Source organism: Serinus canaria, chromosome 7 (genome assembly GCF_022539315.1).
Source record: "Serinus canaria isolate serCan28SL12 chromosome 7, serCan2020, whole genome shotgun sequence".
NCBI lineage: Eukaryota > Metazoa > Chordata > Aves > Passeriformes > Fringillidae > Serinus > Serinus canaria.
Genome location: NC_066321.1, coordinates 25729207 through 25748335, shown reverse-complemented (window position 1 = coordinate 25748335; position 19129 = coordinate 25729207). Strand labels below are relative to the sequence as shown.

The 19129-nt window shown below is 38.1% G+C and overlaps 1 protein-coding gene across 1 annotated transcript in view; it reads left to right on the top strand.

Moving 5' to 3' along the window:
* FAM117B (family with sequence similarity 117 member B) overlaps positions 1-14624 on the top strand; it is a 28347-nt gene extending 13723 nt beyond the window's left edge. Inside the window, exons 5-8 of the mRNA XM_009088074.4 lie at positions 4440-4583; positions 5585-5810; positions 6409-6529; positions 8732-14624. Coding sequence (XP_009086322.2) covers positions 4440-4583; positions 5585-5810; positions 6409-6529; positions 8732-9050 — 810 coding nt within the window. The 3' untranslated portion in view covers positions 9051-14624. The remainder of the gene's footprint in view (positions 1-4439; positions 4584-5584; positions 5811-6408; positions 6530-8731) is intronic.
* Positions 14625-19129: the final 4505 nt, after the last annotated feature.

Genomic DNA, 19129 nt, shown 5'->3' with positions numbered 1-19129 from the left:
TCTTTCTTTCAAAGTCAGGTGGTGTCTGACTGAATGTGTTCTACTTCAAGAATGAAAATAAGAAAATAGAGTGTTTTGAATTTCTTCTATTCTGTTGATCTTAACTCCTACTTTGTATAAAAGTCATGAGCACCTTTTGTCTCAGACCCTAACTTCTTATCCCTGCTGTAGAACACTTAGTGCAGTCATGACTTTTCAGGATTTGTGTGCCTCTTGAATTCAGTTTGTTGGCAGTTTGAATTGTCTGCTACTGGAAATAGTTAGAAATTTTTTTTTTAAATTACATTTTTTGACGTAGCAATTTAGGAATTACTGAAGTGTGGGTGCAGTGTACTGTGCTGCTGATTTTACTGACTGCTCAAGTCAGGACAGTCCAAAATTATTGAACAAAGAAAGACAACTGACCCAATCCCTTTCTTGGGGGTTTTGAGAAAGTTCATGAAAATCAAAATACAAAATTTGTCAAATTTTGGGTTTAAAAAACTGAACCAAAACAAAAGACAGATCAGCATACTTGATTATGTTTTTCTGAATTTGTAGAACTTGAGGACATTTTCAACCAAAAAGTATACTGAAGAGCTTTTGGTGTAGGCCCTTTAGTTCACTGGGAAATTACATACATAGGCTTGCTTGGCATTCTACAAACCTGGGCACAGATGATCTTATTGAGTTTTAATTTCAAAAATGAACAACAATACTGCTATTCTGAAAAATACCTCCCCAAATTATCTATATAACTTTTTAAACATTATAGTTTTATTATTTTGTTTCTGGTAAGGATGTCTTTACATTCTGCCAAATCTTATAGTACATGAATAAAATATTATGCAATGCTTGTGTAACAAACTATAAAATATAAATTGAAGCAAAGCAGCTTTTCCAGGACTGTTACAAAACAAAACATTGTTTTTCTTGGTGAATTTTGTGCCAGCTGTGTCAAGCTACTTGCAAAGGGAAAAAGTTAAAGAAGGATTCAAAGAGTAAGTGAAGCATTTAGATTAATGGCGTTTAGCAGCTGTTTTTTAACTCAGTGAAAATCTGTAACTGTAGTCATCAAGGGCAAAGTTCCTGTGTTTTCTCCTTTTTTTGAGAACTGCTAAAGTAGAATTTCTGGCAGCAGCTCTGTTCCTTCAGGGTTTGTGGGAAGGACTGTGTGGAAAGTAGAATTTAGTAATTAGAATATTTAGAAATTTTTTTTTTCACATTCCTAGCTTGAAGGAAACTTTTGTGTTTGTTGACTCTAAAGGGTCGTGTAAAGATTTCTGAGCTAAAGGAGTTGGATTCCTGACAAGATGAGAAAAAGTATTAGGAAATTGTGTCAGTAGTTCCTTCACAGAGACCAGGTAAACTCTGTTTAACATTTGGAAAATGGCATTCTCTTCTAGTTAAAAGAAGTTTTAGTGGATTTATTTCCTCTTTCCTTCTCTACTTAAACTTTTCTGGAATTCTTGAATTATAGCAAAATTTTTAGTAGTTCTTGCTAGCTAAGCTTCTAATTGGTCATTTACTTGTGCTTCTTTCTAATATGATTTTTGTGTGAAGAAAGAAATCCACACCATCTCTATAGAATAAGCTTGTTAGCTGTTCCTAGCCCTCTGCTCACAATCAGGAAATAGTTGGGGAGGATCAAGTCCTTGCTGTTGACTACATTTTTTTTCAGAATGAATTACTGGTTTTTTGTTTGTGTGTTTTTCTCATTATGCAGCAAATGTTCTTTTCTATCTCTCTTTAACTGGAAGAGGAGTTTGCAGAAAGGTCATAGCCTACTCAGGTGATCTCAGGATGCTTCTGAGAACATTTTGAGTTAATTGCATGGTACTAAATCTGTGAACAGGAGTCAAAACAATGGGATCTTTTTATATTCTCAGTGTTGGTATAAGGAAGAAACTAGAATTGAGGCTAGAACTGAAAACAGATGGAAGAATAAATGGATTATGTTTTTCCAAAGTGATGGTTTTTTCCTCAGTGCACTTGGCTGATATTACATTTTTACTTGGCACTCTGAACCATCAAGGCCCCTGCTCCTTTAATTTTCCTAGCAACCCTGTGTCCCCAGTGTCTGACCAATTGATTGATACTGACATCAAGTGCATGCAGTTCACAGTGTTGGGGGCTTGGGGTTTTTTTGGTGTCACTCTTACCAGCTCACCAGGTGGAACATTTCATTTTTTGAGTAGAATTACCATGATACATTCAACCTAGAGATGGCTTGATGTAAAAGCATCACAAGTCCTGGGATTCTGTTTAAAGTTTGGTTATTTGTGAAAAATTGGAAGAGCTTAGAGGGTTTTTCTTGAAATACCTGTGAACAATTTAGCTTTGTCATCAGCCCTTTTTTCCTACCTCATGAGTGTATGCCATACCTGTAAGTTTCAGAACTGAAAAGTCTGTGCCAATGTGTTACAGTGTGAGCACAGTAATTATCCTGTGGTTGGCACCTTGCCTCCTTGTGAGCATTCCTGGGTATTCAGATGAGTAGTCCAGAGCTGGTAGCCCATTCCTGCATGTCCATGCAGACCTCTGTGAAGGCAGTATTTTTAATAAAGTTTCTTGTTTTGAGGCTGATTGTTCCACCCATGTCACGATACCTCCTTCCTTTCCACCCTCTAGCACCCTGGGCTAAGAAATCATCCTCCGTCAGGTACAGAATGTTATTTTTCTTGGAAGTGAAACAAGCTGTACTGAACTATATTGAACTCTACTGAAGCTACTTTGAGCTCTTCAAATAGTAGCATGAACCTAAGAATTTTTGTGGTAGGCAATCATATTTAAAGGTGAAGAATTCCCACATTTTGCTAATGGCTGCTGAAATCTTAAAGCATACTTGTGTTCTACTTTTTAACAAGCTCAGTTTGTCCTAAGAATGCCTGAACTTGTGTTGATGTATCTATATTGTAACTGCATATCAACCTGTATTAGTTTACTGGATTGTTGGTCCAAGGCCTTGCTCAGAGCAGAATTAGCAGGGTTGTTTTCTCAGACTTTTTTGCACTCTTCTCCAGTGGTTTTTTTCATCTTCAGGCCAGATTTTAGAAACTCTTTACAAGTGTGAGACTTGTATGAGACTGTTTCATTTTTGTTGACAGAAACATTGTGACAAGCATTTCCTGAACAGAAGCTTTTGTAGTTCTTGTGCAAGTGTCTTTTTTGAGATGTTTGGTTTTTGGGTTTTTTTATGGCTAACCTAATGTTTCAGGAAAGCAGAACCAATATAATTCATGAGTTCTGCTGCTGTAGAGGTTCGTGATTGTGAGAAGTTTCCATTATGATCTGTGCTTAAAATGTCTTGTGTACATTAATTTTTCTGAGGTCAGTTTTCTGCCAGACAAGCTTTGTGTGGTTTTTGAGAATGTACACAGGAAATTAAAATGCTTTGGTGTCCTATGTAGTCTCGTTACTAAAGGAAAAATTAAAATAAAACCTACTCACAAAAATAGACTCCGAAGACCAAATAATGCTGGTCCTTCATTCATTAGAGAATTGGCTCTCAATCATGGCACACTAGGCCACAGAGTCCAGGAATTTTACATGGGAATTCTACTGTGACTTAAGTGTGTTGTGCTGTTCTTTGAGTTGAACTAAATGTTTGCAGAAAGTATTACATTACCTGTAGTACACCACTGCTTAATGAGTGCAGAATCTTCTAGTATTCTATAGGTAGACTTTTTTAACGGGAGGGCAGATGCTAATGGAGAGACTGGGAAACCTCAAGAAGTTGTGGTGTGCCAAAGGGAGCTCTGGGAAATTTCAGTAATGTGTTTTGTAAGAATTAAGTTTTTGTGCATAATTTGAAACACTGGATTTTTAAACTGTTAATCTTCCTTCTGAAGCAACTAAGTATTAACATTTGGGTTTGGGATTTTATTCTTTATGTGGAAGTCTCCCTAAGCTGTTTTGTCAATGTTTTATTCTGTCTTAATACAGTTAATACATTTGTCTTAATTTTTAATGTAGTGCAATCTTGCATTTGTGCAATAATTTTCCTTCTGCATGTATCATGTTATTGCAGGTGGTCACAAATTTCCATTAAAATATTTTAATGTAGTTACCATCCAACAGTGAGTGATTTGACATTGTGGTGTAGCTCACTTTAGGAGGAGTGTGAATGTATTTTAAAGGCTTCAGAATTACTTCCATTTAAATGTTTACTGTTTCACTTTCACTTGTAAAGCTATGTCAAGCTAGAGGCAGACCATATCAAGGGTGATTTTGAGACTAGGTTATGTAGCTTTTCCTGCTAGAAATTGGATTTGAAACAAAATTCAGGATGTCTGCCTTCAGATCAAGCATCCTTTTGAACACAATCACTGTGGTTTCGTGTAAATCCTTGATGCTGAAGTGTGCATGTGTTCTGTTTCAAGGGTCACTTTTGGGTAGAAAAAGTAACTTTGTATTGTAACTAAATCTACATTGTTTTCTTATTATCTCTGGTTCTTTAGGCTCACATCCCAAAGAGTGCTCTCATCCCTGTGATACCTATTACCAAATCAACGGGGTCACGGTTCCGAAACAGTGTAGAAGGATTGAATCAAGAGATTGAGATAATAATCAAGGAGACAGGAGACAAAGAGGAACAACTTGTTGTATGTATCTGCCACCATGTTTGCTCTATATAATTATTTTTCTTTTGCTTTGAGATCATAAACTTTATTTTGCACCATTTTTGAATTAAATTTGTCTGGAATTAATTTTAATTATATTTCTATTTATTATTTTCTTTAAGGTAAATTGAAAAGTCTCTTGGAAAGCAAAAGGAATGAAAGAGTTAAAGCTTGAATCTGAACCTTTTCCTCTAAATAAGATATCTCAGTAAAACAGGGAAAAGCAACATGTCTTTGAGTTTTTGTAGTAACTCTTTTTTGCCCATGCTGAAGTATCCCCATCCTAGGTGAACCATAATTTACCCATTTTTAATGTTCATTTTATTTTAATGGTTTTTAGAGGTGAATTTAGCAATAAGGTATCGGAAATATAGACTGTGAAGATGATTAAGGAACCAGAATGGCTTTGATATGAAGAGAAGCTGTGAGAGATGGGAGTGTTCAGCCTTGAGGAGAGACAGCTCTGGGGATCTTATCAATGTGCATAAACATCTCATGTGCAGAAATGGACAGAGCTGGTCTCTTTTCAGTAGTGCCCAGTGATGGGGAAAGGAGCAGTGGGCATAAATTTAAAAATCTTAGGGTTTTGTTGTTTGTTTTTTTGTTTTTCAAATGTGTGAGGGTTTTTCAAATGTGTGAAGCCCAGAAAAGTTGTGGAATCATTGTCTGTGGAGATATTAAAAACTTGACAGAGTCCTGGATACACTGTTCTACCTGAGTCTGCTTGAGCAGAGATGTTAAACTTGATCATCTCAAGAGGTTCCTTCCAGCCTCAGGAATTCTGTAATGATGAGAAATCTTAGAAATTGTTGTCCTTAGTTTCTGAACCTGATATTTTATTTTTTTTTTGAAGTTGCATGTAGCTAATAAAATTTTCTTCCTCAATTGGTTTTATGAAACCAAAAAAGACCCTCACTGTTACTGGATTTAAAGAAACTGCTATCCAGACAAGAGCAGCTGTCTGATATCTTTAATTTCAACAGCCTCAAGATATTCCAGACGGGCACCGTGCCCCGCCCCCGCTGGTGCAGCGCAGCAGCAGCACTCGCAGCATTGACACCCAAACACCTGGTGGGGCAGACAAGGGCAGCAACAACAGCAGCCGCTCCCAGTCGGTGTCTCCAACTTCCTTTCTCACCATCTGTAATGAGAGCAGTGAGGAAAGCCCGTGTTCTGCAGATGATCTGCTTGGTGATTCCAGAGATAAAGGTACCGTGTCGCTTTAAAAGTTCAACAGTGCTGAACTTATGCCACGTGCATAACTGCATCAGTAAATCCTGCATCCAGTAGTCCTGGTGCTTGTGTTGGGTATTTTTTATGATCTTGGCCAAAATCTGCAACCTTATAGCATTTCATAGACATACCCATAAAAGTTTAAGTGTTTAGAGTTTATTTAATTATTCTTTTTTCATCTGGAATCTTTTGAGAGATCCTAGGAGAATTTTATAATTCAACATAGACCTGTTTAGTTTTTTAAAGTATATGGCTTTTGCCCTTTTCTTTTGGGTATATGGTGACAGTACAGAACCACAGATTTAGGTTTGCAGTTAAAAACTGAAAATGTCCAGGAATGATCAGATATTGCAGAGGAGCCTGAAAATGTTAGAAGAAGAAACAGAAAGAAGGAAAGAAATTGAGATAAGAAAGCTTATTTGCAAATGAAGGCTTTGAAGGCAGATGAAAATGTTTTTGAATTTCATAACATTGGTAATGAAGTGGCTTTAAATTCAGGGGGCATTTAAAGGTAGCTCTTGTGGTTTTTTTATAGTGTGTCACATTTGCATAATGAGAAACTCTGTTCCTGCAGAAAATGGGAATAATTCTCCCTTGCCAAAATACGCTACCTCGCCAAAACCCAACAACAGCTACATGTTCAAGCGTGAACCTCCTGAGGGCTGTGAAAAGGTGAAAGTCTTTGAGGAAAACTTGTAAGTTCATTTTTGCTACATAAGAAATAACATCTAAGAATCAGTTTAATTATTGCTTTATTGATTTTCTGTCAGATTGAAGTTATTAGTCCAGTTGCTAAAGCTGTGCTAACAACCTGATCTCTGTTTTTTGGTGTGACTATATACTGGCATATCTGTATATATTTTACTGCTGAAATTTAGTGTTAAAATCTTGAGCGATGTTTTTTAAACACCAGCATAATTTGAGAGGAGTCTTTTACCTGGCAGATAGTGGGAGAAGAACTCAAATAATCAGATAGGGGGAGAGGTAATAACAGGCCATAACATCAGCTAATGTATGTCACAGCTTGACAGGCACATCCAGTAATCTAGACTCTGAGGACCATATTCTTTTCAGCTAAAGCAGAGTAGTTGTGAAACTTCTAGTGACAGAGGAGTGAACTGGACCCTGAGTATTTGATGCTTTGATTATACTGGAAAAGCCAATTTTTGTGATTTGGGAATATTCTAGGAGGTTATGTTTTATTATTATTTCAGAGTAGTTTTTATACCCTTAGGTCACTTGTACACTAGAATCTTAATCTACAGTTAAAACTTCCATCTTGTCACAAGGAGTATAGATTGTTTACAATTCTCTAATATTATCTCAAGAATGCCATCTAGTATAAATGTTAGTTAAAAAGAAAATGAGCTTGGCTGACCTGTGCAAATGGATTTTGAGAGGTCTCTACAGCCTGTCCCATGGCAATGTGGGAAGGGTTAAGTAACTGAAGTTACCTGTGTGTATTATACTGTAAACTGTGTCACTGACAGATGGATAGTTAGTATTCCTTGCCTACAGGAACATACTCTATTGCAGTTTGACTCACCTTCACATTTCTTTTCAGAAGTCCTGTCTGCATAACTGTAGGACTGTTCTGCTGTAGAGTGAAACAGGCTTCTGCAGAAGTTACTACATAGCCAGAGCAGTCCTCAGATGCTGCAGTCTGATGAAAAAACATCTTTTCACATCTGTTACTTGAATTCCATGTGTATGTGGAATACATGAGTGTAACTATTTTAAGCTCAACCTTTGTTTAATGTAATTTCTATTTGAAAATCCTATACAAGATTTTCATTTGGGAAGAAAATTAACAAGTGGGGTTGAATTTTCTGGACACTGGGGAGAATCAGCTAGCATGGAAATGTACCTTATCTTATGAGCAGGATTTCTTTTCATAATAAAGTATCTCTACAAAGATTTACTGGAAGATTGGCTTGCTTGGCTTAGTAAAACAAAGACAGAAGTGAACATGGCTCTTTTACAAACACAGGGAGGGAGAGGTTATAGGCTAAAGGACAATGCTGGCAACAACAAAAAGTGAATAAAAATTTCTGGTGGCTATTTTCAAGCAGTAAAGAGAGAATTTAAAGCAGATTTCTATAGTTCTGTCTTGAAGTAGACTTTGGCTACTATAAGTAGCTTTACATTGCAGCGTTAGAACACTGAAGGCATTCCTAAGCTATCCGTGATTTTCATTCCAGCTCTGTTTTTCTTAAAGCATGTCTTGGGCTGAGTTCTATGCTGAGATGGCAAAAGTGCAAGTCAGGATCTAAATTTGTGTTCCACACTTCCTTCCCAGATTATAAGTACTTGATGAGGAAAATTACATTTTACTCTCTGCACTGAGTTTTTTTAGTAAGATTGGGGTCATCTTCTGTGGAGAGTCAGGGCACACCTCATGCAAAGAAGGCAAAAGTATAGAAAAGGGGAACCCCAGATGATTATGACCTCCTTTGAGATATGCAGTATTAGGATCATTGCTATGCCAGCTTTCTTTCACAGGGCTTGCTGTATAAATAGTGTCTGTATGTGGGGCAGAACTGGTTGGGTTGTGAAAGTTTCTGGAGAACATGATTGAAAATGCTTTCTCATATAATGAATGTGCTAATTCATGGATAGGGTTTGTGATCCAGCATGAAGTTGGTTTGGAAACCAACTTGGGTTTGGAAACAGCCTGCCCTAAGATCATGCTGTTAGTTGCAGCACGTTTAAACCAGCGGTTTGAACCCATCTTGTCATTTGCTGTGTGCTGTGAGTGTCATTGAGGCATTATTGAGTAGTTGAAATACTTCAAATTGAAATCTTGACTTGTTTCTGATGATGTGTTCAGCAATACATCCCTGCCACTGGCAGAATTTGATTGTTCCTTAAAACTATTGTGTGTATTTTATTTCTAGGCCAAAGCCATTGCACGAAATTCCAGCCTTCTATTGCCCTGACAAGAACAAAGTGAATTTCATTCCGAAAAGTGGCTCTGCTTTCTGTCTTGTCAGCATCCTCAAGCCACTTCTTCCCACACAGGATCTCACACTTAAGGGCACTACACACAGCCTGACTGTCTCCTCCAGCATGACGCCTGGTTTGTTACAGCCCATTTCTATGGCCTCCTTGACTACAAACACAGATCAAGACAGGATCTCTCGTGGAACAAGTACAGTAATACCACAGACCTCTCTGCTCCAGCAGTCAGGATGTATTGAGGAAGCTGAAGAATAATTTAGATTGTCTTGACATTTTTCTGGGCAACTACTGGGAAAAAAATGGAACCAGTTGACCGGATGTTTCTTATCACACACACACACGCATTGTTTTAATAATTTATGGCACTGCCATAATCAAACTGTTTGTATCATTGACAGTTTGTAGCACATTGAGAAGTTCAGGAGGATGCAGCAGCTGATATGCTGTTGTACTTTCTGCTTTTGAAGACTCTGGTTCTGTTTCTCTTCTGCTTTTTTTAAACACTGGTGAAAACAAAGACTATCATAATCCTTTCCCATTTAAAGGACCAGTTGTTGTGATGGTGTGTGTCCTCTGACTTTTTTCCCCACTAAAACAAGTCTCAAGACCAGCCAGCTGATCCCATTTACCATTGTAATCTGCAGAGGGAGGGGCAATCAGATGGTTTTGCAAGATGTCTTTTGTATGAAAATGTGTATTTTGTAACAAAATTTTGCCTTTCTGGTTTGTAGCAGATGGTGTTTCCTGGTGATGATCCCCCTACCCTTTTTTTTTTTTTCCTTTGGTAGGGAAGGATTTTTTTATACTTGGCCGGCTTACAGCTGATGGGACCAAAGGATTGCTGAACTATTGTGGCAGTCTCAAATGATGTGACCTTGCTGAACAGCCTCAGACCTAAACCAAGCAAAACAAGTTAATACGTTTGAAACTTTTAAAACAGAAGAGTATGCAAAAACAGTGTTAGTGTATTGTGTAAATTTTTTTGATATCAAAAATTTGTGCTTCTGGTAAGTCACATTCTTAAAATTCCTTCCTTCACAGAATTCCTACTAGTGTTGGTTTATTGGCTGGAAAATTGCATTTTTAAAGCACTTGCCCTGCTATTGTTCTATTTGTCCTAGAGTTTCTGTGCAGATGTAGGGGAAAAAACATATTATCCTCTTACTCAGTATTCTTTCTTCCAGAAAATACTTGGCTCTTACAGGCTTGCTTAGATCCTTATGAGTCAGCCTGAATCATTAATCACTCTTGGTACAAATTTGCTCTGACATGACTCATCCCTGTATTATAGACCCTGGCCACATAATGCTGAAATACCTGTGCATGGTTTCCTCCCTTTTGTCATAGTGGTGTTTGTGTGTCTGTTGAAGGTGATGGTTTGTCAGGCATGATATCTGTTATGCAGAACTTTACAGCAGCAGATGTGTTCTCTCTTTTTGACTAGCAGCTTAGGCTGGCATGTAAAACAGGATTTTTTGATATTTGGTTTGTCCTGATAATGTGGCAGTTAATGGTTGCTTTGAAATTACAATGAAAGGCAAAAATAGGGGGGTGGGGGGAAGGCAACTGCAAACAGAAACTGTTCAGGAACTTCACTGAGGTTTCTCATGTGTTCCTGGAGTGCATTACCTGGGTTTGAGTCAATAGAATTATAGATAGGCAGAAAGCTCCAATGACCTGAATACCAGTGTCATAGTCACCTATAAAACAAATTGATCTAGCTCTTTAACAGAGCTAGATTCAGTAATTTCAAAGTAAATGTCATTGTGGACAGTCTCTGGGTCTGAATATTGGTCTGTTAGATGCAAGCAGGTCTCACTGGCTTGCATATACACAACTTCCATCGACATAGTTTCCATGGATCAGTTGTATTCTCAGGTCTCCTCATAATGGCAACTATTTAAAGATGATACTGCAAATATAGCAGACTTGTTCAGTTCTTAATATGATGAATTTGCTTGCAAACGTTTTGATTTAGGGAAAAAATCCCTGCATATGTGTGCAGATAATAATCATGATTTTGATGCATATTTGCTGTTCCTTTATGTCCTGTATTAGTAACTATGACTGCAGTGTATTTCATTCAGCAAGTAAGTGTAAATCATGCTAGAATGGGCAAGTTCTCTATTTATAGTATTTTTAAAATGTTATGCAAAAAAAAAAATCAGTTAATTAAAATTTTACCAGGTTGTATGAAAGTATTTCACCACTTAAATTAGCAAACAAGAATAATTTAGTTTACCATCTATCTTCCCATGAAAATGAACAGGATTGTTTTGAAGTAACAGTTTTGATTTGCACTGACATTGTCAGTCACCTGGAGTTGTTGAGGAACAGAGCTTTAAAAATAAGCAGATTTCTTCATTAAACTTGTGTAATTTTGCCATCTGATAGTTCTTTTCTAGGCTTTGTGAATATTAATTTGTTCTTTCTGAAACACTACAGTGCAATTTGAAGTCTGAAATTTACTGCTTTAGATAGGTTTGTTTAAACCTGGTGTGACTGTTCTGGATCATATTCAGGTGAAGGAAGTGCTTTTAAGTCTGTTTTCTATTTCTGTAACAGTAGCATGTAAAGAACTTCATTGTTGCCAAACTGCCTAGTGCTTTATTAGGAGATCTTAACTGAATGGTTAAGAACCATTAAGAAGGGCTAAAGTTAACAAATAGCCTTTATTACAGCCTTGACACTTAACTGACTTCACCAAGATGCATTCTGATGTTTGTTTTCATCACATTGTGACTCTCCCAAACAGCAGTGGGCTTTCTTACCGTGGGACTTTCTTTTGCACCTGTTCTTGTAGGACTTGAGTATCTCTCTGGTAGTTTACCTTGTATGTTATTGGACAATGTACTGTACAAATTAGTGAGCTGCTCTGATAAAAACCAAATGTAAATGTGTGAAGTTTTTGCTTTTTATAAAAGAACAGCATTCAGGACAACATTCAGTCTTTTTTATATGCAGGACAACTCTACTATTCCTGTGGCAGCTCAAGTTTGTTACAAATCCACACTAAAGACTCAGAGTTAAGAAAATATGACAGCTCTTGTTCTGAGACCAGCTTTGTTGTGTGCAGACAAAAAAATAGCCTTAAATTTTTGTGCTGTCTTGTGCCATAGCATAGCTGTTAGCTGAAGTATTTAAATTGATTTGCAAATAGCTTTGAGAGTGCATGGAGCTTTTTAAAAATTCTTTTATGTATAGAGTGGGATCTTCTTTTTTGGAGGGAGCTGACCTGTGCATTACACAAGCACAGTTTTACTGAAAGAGTTCAAATTCTTTTGGCTCACTTAAAATCCTAACTATGCATAGACCTAGTCAGTTCCCTGATTGCCTACTTTGTAGCTTAAGAGAAAGTAAAGGTCTTTTTATGCACAACTTGATGCATTTGATATTCTTGTTTTCTTGGTGTGCTACACTTCTAGCCACGCTTAAAGGCTGGTGGTTGTGTTCAATAACACTGGGAGTTGATTTTGAGATATACTAAATGATGTTACTCCAGTTGTAAATTCTGCTTAAATCACAAGGAAGGAGTTCATTGTGACAAAGTCCATGGTGACAGTTGTGATTATTAGAGTTGTTTTTTTTCAAAAACTCAAAGCACAGGAGAAGAGGGCTCCTTTGTAAAGTTTGACCTGCATCAGCTATTCTTTCCTTGCTTGGTGCCATAATCCTGTGGCATTTAACTGCTTGGTAAAGTAACAGACAGTGCTTAAGTACATACATCTTGAAAGAAATTCTTGTTTTCAGGTATGTATCCCAAGTGAGCAAAAAAGGGAGGGAAAATGAAATATTGCTTACTGTGGCAGTAAATGATTGCTGTGTTTGATTTACGTAAAGCAATAGCAGCTCTTATAAAGTATGTTTAGTCTCAGGGCTATTTTTTGATTTGTTCTAAAATACAATTTCCTGGAATTCAGAGTCTGAGACTGTTGAAAAACACTGAGGCCGAGTTTTTTGGGAAGAAGGAAACAAAGTCATATCCATTAACCTTTCCTCTGCCTCAGGCCAAACTTCTTGTTGCTTCTTAAGAGAATTCAGTGGTACCACCGTAATTCTCTGCTGAAGTACTATCTGTACTCTCTCCCTGCCATCTTTAAAATGCTGACTGATGTCTTCACAGAAATTCAGTGCCAGTAATGTCCATATTTCCTTGCTAAATGTTTCCTTGCTGAGTACTTGACAGCTTCTCCATCAAGCTGAGAGGGCAGAGGAGGAAGCATAGGAAGTCAACAGAGACTTGCAGTTACAGAGATCATTCCTGCATGGTGACTTCTTGGGTATCTTGATTTCCATTTGACTTACTGTGTGCATGCACACAGGTCTGTTGCTTTAATTTGTGTGGCTGGAGGCAGAGTTGGTATTTTTAAGAACCTTTTATTTTTTTCGTATGTACAGACTTGCAGAGCTGTTCTCTTGCAGAACTGATGCACACTTACATGTATCTCCAGAGCAAAGCTTGTGTGTTGTTCTTGCTTGTCCTTGTGAGATTAATACAACCTGAAAAAAGGAAATAAAAGCACCCAATCACTTGAGAACATCAGGACTGTGCTTTCTCCATATAATTCCATAGTTCAGGTGTGTGCCCTTCATCAGATGACTTAGAACCAAGCCAGGTTGATATATGGTAAACCAAAAATGTTTGTTCTTAGGAAAGGCAAGAGAAGGTAAGCCCTTCATTACCTAGGGAGCTGAAAAGCACTGGGGAACAATTGGTTTTATGTGATCAAAGAGTTCTTTTGGAATTGTTTTTCCTGTATGGGTATACAGGAGAACAAAGTTACCAATCCCTGCGAGATGTACCTGTGTATTTTCTTGATGTGAGTTGGTGAGCATTCAGCATCTCTGAAAATCAGTTCCACTCTTAGGGTTCTGTTTATACAAAGAATGACTTCGATGCATTATTTGGAAACTGTTACTTTGCACATCAAGTGGGAGGACAATGTTAACTACTCACAAGTGTTCTGTGAAATTCCAGTCCTGTACCCCAGCTAACTACAGTGGTCTCTTTCTGAATGCTCCAAACAGAAATGGAGTCCTGTTACTGCTTGCTTGGTTTCGTTGCATGTCATCAGTAAATACTTAATGTATGGTCTTTGTTTAATAGTTCTTCATTGGGATTTGTATTTGACTACAGAGACTTCTGTAGTGCTGACAGATCTGTCTGAATAGCAGAAGAGGACTTGGCCTGATAACACTGCAAATTAACATTTATTACACAAGTTTGTGGAACAACTCTCTTTGGAAAAATCTACTAAGCCAAAAAAAGAAAACAAACCCCATCATCCATCCTAATTGTCCATGTACTGATAGTTAAGAACATAGCTTGGCTTCATTCTAAATTATTTCTTACATTGAAATGTGCAATTTTTGAGGGTAGCAGTCAAGGGATGTTCAAAACTGCCATTAGATTTGCCTTTGTATGAAATTGGCTGACATGTTTTCCTCTGTTACACTGTGATAACTTGTGGAGATGTTCTTGCTTATGTTGTACTGATAGGTTACTTGTTGCATGTAAAGCAATTTTTGTAAGCAAGAGGAATTCCAGGGATGTTCTGTAAAAAAAGGGCCTATTCTGAGGTGATGTACACTGTTGTAAAACTGGAGCAGCTCAACTAATTTCAATGGAATTCTTGATTTACACTAGTCTTTTTGCTATGTGTAGTTATGCCAGTACAATTTTGCACAATGTTATTTGAATATTGCGTTCTGACTTGTGAACTGTTTCTACTGAAAACAGTGAAAATTTTACAAACTGCAATAGCGGAATGTTTTTGGCCTTTTTTTTTTGTTGTTGTTTTTGCCTAAAATAAAAAGTTGTCACTTGAAGCTATGGGCTAATTTGGATTTATTTTTAGTAGCAAGGGGTTTTTCTGTTTGCACAGTCTGAAGATTGGCCTGAGCATTTGCCCTGAGGGTAATGGGCATTTACTACAAATAAGCACTTTTTAAACCCTTTTGGAAAAAAATCATCAGAATGGGAATATTTGTTTAATTCATACCCTCATTCCTCCAGTGCGTCCTGGAGAACAGTCCTGAAAATTCTGCCTTTCCCTGTCTTCATCTGCTGTAAGTTTGGTCAGTTCCTGAGGACACTACAATTCCACCATTAGGGGAAGGTGCATCAAATCCTGGATTTTGGAAACAGAAGGATTCAGCATGTGTTCTCCTTGGAGTGAAGGTGTGAGAGCAGGACTGAGGACAAGCCCTGGATTCCTGCTGGTAGGCTCATTCTGCTGTTCAGTAGAATGCAATTGCTGAAGGCTACCTGAGGAGGCTCTTAGGCTGATTGTTGAAATAGTTTCATGTTCTACATCTGTCTGTTTACTCCAAACAAGCATCTTTGTTCATGAGGAGATTTTGGAGCCAAAACTTTGTTAAACTAGAAGTGGTAAAGTAGATAAATTATTGGGTTTGGGGTTTTTGCTAGCTCTTATATTAAATTTTGGTCTAATTTGCCTAAAAGGCTTGGAGCAATTCCCCTTCTGGAAAATCATTGTCAGCTATATTTCATTTCAGAATGGAGAGGCAGATTTCTTGGAATCTTGAAGAATTGAAGGACTACTAGTGTGTGGCCCTCAAGGCAGGGCTAGCTTGTGATTTTCCAGTGGTGGAAAAGTTTAGGACAGTAAATATGACATCAACATCAAGTTCCCATTATTGTGCATTTCACAACGAGAGACCACCGGTCAGTTTGCATCCAAATAGGAAACTGCTTGACTGAAATGTAAAACAGTAATTCACAGACAATGAAGTCTGCAGTATTTGGTGCTTTCTCAAATTTTAGTCTTTTTCACCTGTTCAGTTGTCTCTGGATGTTTGCCTGTGTCCAGATGAACAGGATCTGATTCTTTGTTAAATAGGCTGTGACCTCATTCTCTATTAAACTATTTCTTCACCACTGATTACAGATCTAGTATTTCTGGTTTTGTGCATGTAAGGATGATTTTACTGTAAATATGTCTGGTGTTCAAAATACCTTCACACCTTGCATTACATATAGGAAAACTGCCAGAGACATTAAGATGCTGGTGAAGATCATTATGAAGGCAAAGAGAATGGAAAGAGCATCTCTGTGGTGAGCAGTGACCATCTTCTATTTTTTGATTCTCGGTTTTCATTATAAGCACCTATGTTGCTCAGTTAAATAGCTGCTTTTTTTTTTTTCTTCAGATTGTAGAGATAATCAGGCAGGAGACTGCTAGGAGGATTTCTCAGGTATCTCAGTTTTTTCTTGGGGTTAGATCTGACTGTGTAGCAATTACTATAGAAGTTGTAAGCCAAATTTATCACATTCGCTTGCTGTACTTTTCCTGGTTCTTCACTCAGCATTTGGAAAATGTGTAAGATAGTAATCCCACCCAGACTTCCAAACTTTTGATATGCTGCTGTCTGACACTATTTCATCTGTATACAGCATTTACAGAAGCACTGTTCATTGCTAGCCATGTCCTGGTTTAGTGCTGTGTAGTGCAGACATAAGTTAGACTAGGATGGAGGAGATAATTTAGGTGAAGCTCTCCCACACTTGAAATTGGCTGGATTCATCTCCACTGCATATACTTTTGTTCAAGTCTTACTCCTGCCAAACAAGCCTGATTCATCTCCTCCTGCCCTGTCTGTTTACAGAACTCCTGTTCCATGTAACCTGGGCTGTGGCCCTGTAACTGATGCTTGTATTGACGTAGGAGCACGTCTGTGGTCAATAGCAATTTCACACTGTGGTGGCATTGCTTGTAGTAAAGAAAAGATTCAGTAGTAGATTAAAACCTCATTACTGCAAGCAAAGTAGAACACTGTTCATTAATTCCTACACTTATGAGCATGGGGATGTAACTGCTGTGATTAAGCTGTTGATTAAGAAACTGTTTGCACAGTTTGTTGTGGATGCCTTTTCCAACTACAGATGTGTAGCTGACCACTGTAAACACTAATTTCACTGTTGATGGAAGTGGCTTTTAGGGAGGTTTCTCTGTTTTCTCCCAGTGGGTGTCCACTGCAAGTAGCTGAACAGTGAGCACTGCCAGAATTAATCTGGCTGTGTGTGTCAGGCAGGCAGCAGGTAAGAGTGTGTTCTCTTTGCCCTTCATCTTTCCAAATTTCTGAAGTTAATTACAAGTTAGAACTTGACCTACAACATCTTGTACTGGACAAATTAACAAAGAAGGTACATCCTGGCCTAGCCCAAATCTTTTGTGTGGCTTTTGCAAGATTTTAATCATTTCTGAAAAATATTTTTCTATATACAGGGTTCATAAAAGCACTGTTCAGCTGCAAGATGTAGTCAGGTGCTGTGTAGAGTAGATGAAGGGCTGCAACAGAATTTGGTTTATGATTTGCAGTTTTGCAAAGTTACCTGTGTTTGCTGTAGTGAATACAGTTAACATCAGCTGGGACGCCACAAACTAGGCTGAGCAGTCACATAATTGAGTTACTTCTCTCTTGGGATGAAGTTTTTGTTTCTATTTCCTGTTTAAATAGAGAAGTTTGGTCTAGGGTTGTTCTGGGGGCTTTTTTTAGACATTCTCAACCTTTTGTGAATTGTAGATATTTAATTCTTCATTAAGAGGTTGTTTTATAGCATGTTCCTGCAGTTTCAATGAAACAATTTCCTTTCCTCACACAAAAAAAAAATGACCTTTTTGTGACGATTTTTGATTCAAGTTTTAAGCAATGTCTTCAGCCCATAAAGTTACCTTCAAGTTTTGGGGAGATGTTTGCTAAGTTCCAAAAATTTCTTGCAATAGGGCTGTAGGGACCTGTCCTCGTTCCAAGAGTAGGATGGATGGCAGCATTCTCCTGCAGGTGTGTGACAGCTGCCATCCCAAATCACCCATACCCATCCACACAGTAAGGAAAACCCATGGAAAGCAGCAGGTCCCAGAGCCCAGGAGTCAGAGGTTGATTCTGATCTTAGGCTGTGATCTCTGGGCAGCATCACATGCAGCCACTTCAGAAGCATGGTTTCACAAACGTGTTCAGTTGCATTGCTTGTTTAAAGCTGCATTGCCTACATATCTGTTCTTTTCTTCCATAGCACTTCCAGTGGTTCCATAAATCTCTTTGTAGAGCCACAACCCCAGTCAAAACATCTTTTAAAACCCACTGCTGTGCAATCAGCAATGACAGGATCAGAAAGGCAAGAGCAGCTAGAGTCTGCATAAACTAAAAAAAATCTTCAAACTCTGTCCTGCAGTGGGATTGGATCCATGGTCTTGGCCTTACTGGAACCCACAGAGGGTTGATTTTGGTGCTGCAGGAAGTTAATGGCAAGTTCAGGCAGAGGCATTTCATGGGCAAATTCATAAAAGGGCTGCATCCTGGCCTAGTCTGGATGGGTGTTTCATGTGTTTCTTTGGCAATATCAAGGCTTCTACCATGTCTTGTTTTTGGCATACCACAAATGTCTTATAAGTGCAGGAGAAACAATGCAGAGCCTGTGCTCAGTCTCACCTTTGTTGCCAAAGAAGGGCCTGTGAAATTGAGAGAGCAGAACAATTCCAAAGCTTTGAAAGTGCCCAGAGAAGCTGTGGATGCCCCATCCGTGGAAGTCAGATTGGATTGAGCTTTGAGCAGCCTTGTCTCATGAAAGGTGTCCCTGCCCCTGCAGGGGGGTTGAATCAAGATCATCTGTAAGGTCCCTTCCAGCCAAAGGTGTTACATGATTCTATGAAAAACCAAAATTTATGGCTTTCTCAGGGTTGGGAAATTAACCATTGTCACATCCACTTTTATGTCCCAAATACAGTTTTGCTGTCTCAGGTGTGAGTCGTAAGCATGTGATTTCCTTGAAGATAGAACAATTAAAAAGAATCCATTGTATGCCCTGGAGTATTTTCCTGGAACTACTATTTGCTTGTAACCCCAGGGAATTTATTTTTAGATGGCCATGGGATAAAAAATAATTAGCTAGATCTAGTTCCCCCCTTTTTATCCTCTGTGATGCATCACAAATCAAATCTTATCTGCATTGAGCCATACCCACTTAATAGGCTTTCAAACAGCTCCAATATGTCCCAAACCCAAGGTGTTAGAGACTGATTTTCCTCTTACAACTCATAGTAGGCTCCTTTAATGCTGTTTTTCTTGGAACTTAAATGTTCACCATCACACCAGATGATGGTATGTGTCTGTAGCTGGATGTTAAACCCTTTTGTAAAAGTAAAATGAAACGAGTCTGTTTTAAAGACCACTGTAGTAAAATACTGTCAATATCTGCCCATAGGATAACTGCCTAAACATTAAGCAGTTCACTGAATATCCAGTGGCATCTAGATTTGAAAGGAGATCCAGAGCTGCAAAAATACTGAACTATGCTGATACAGTTATGATAC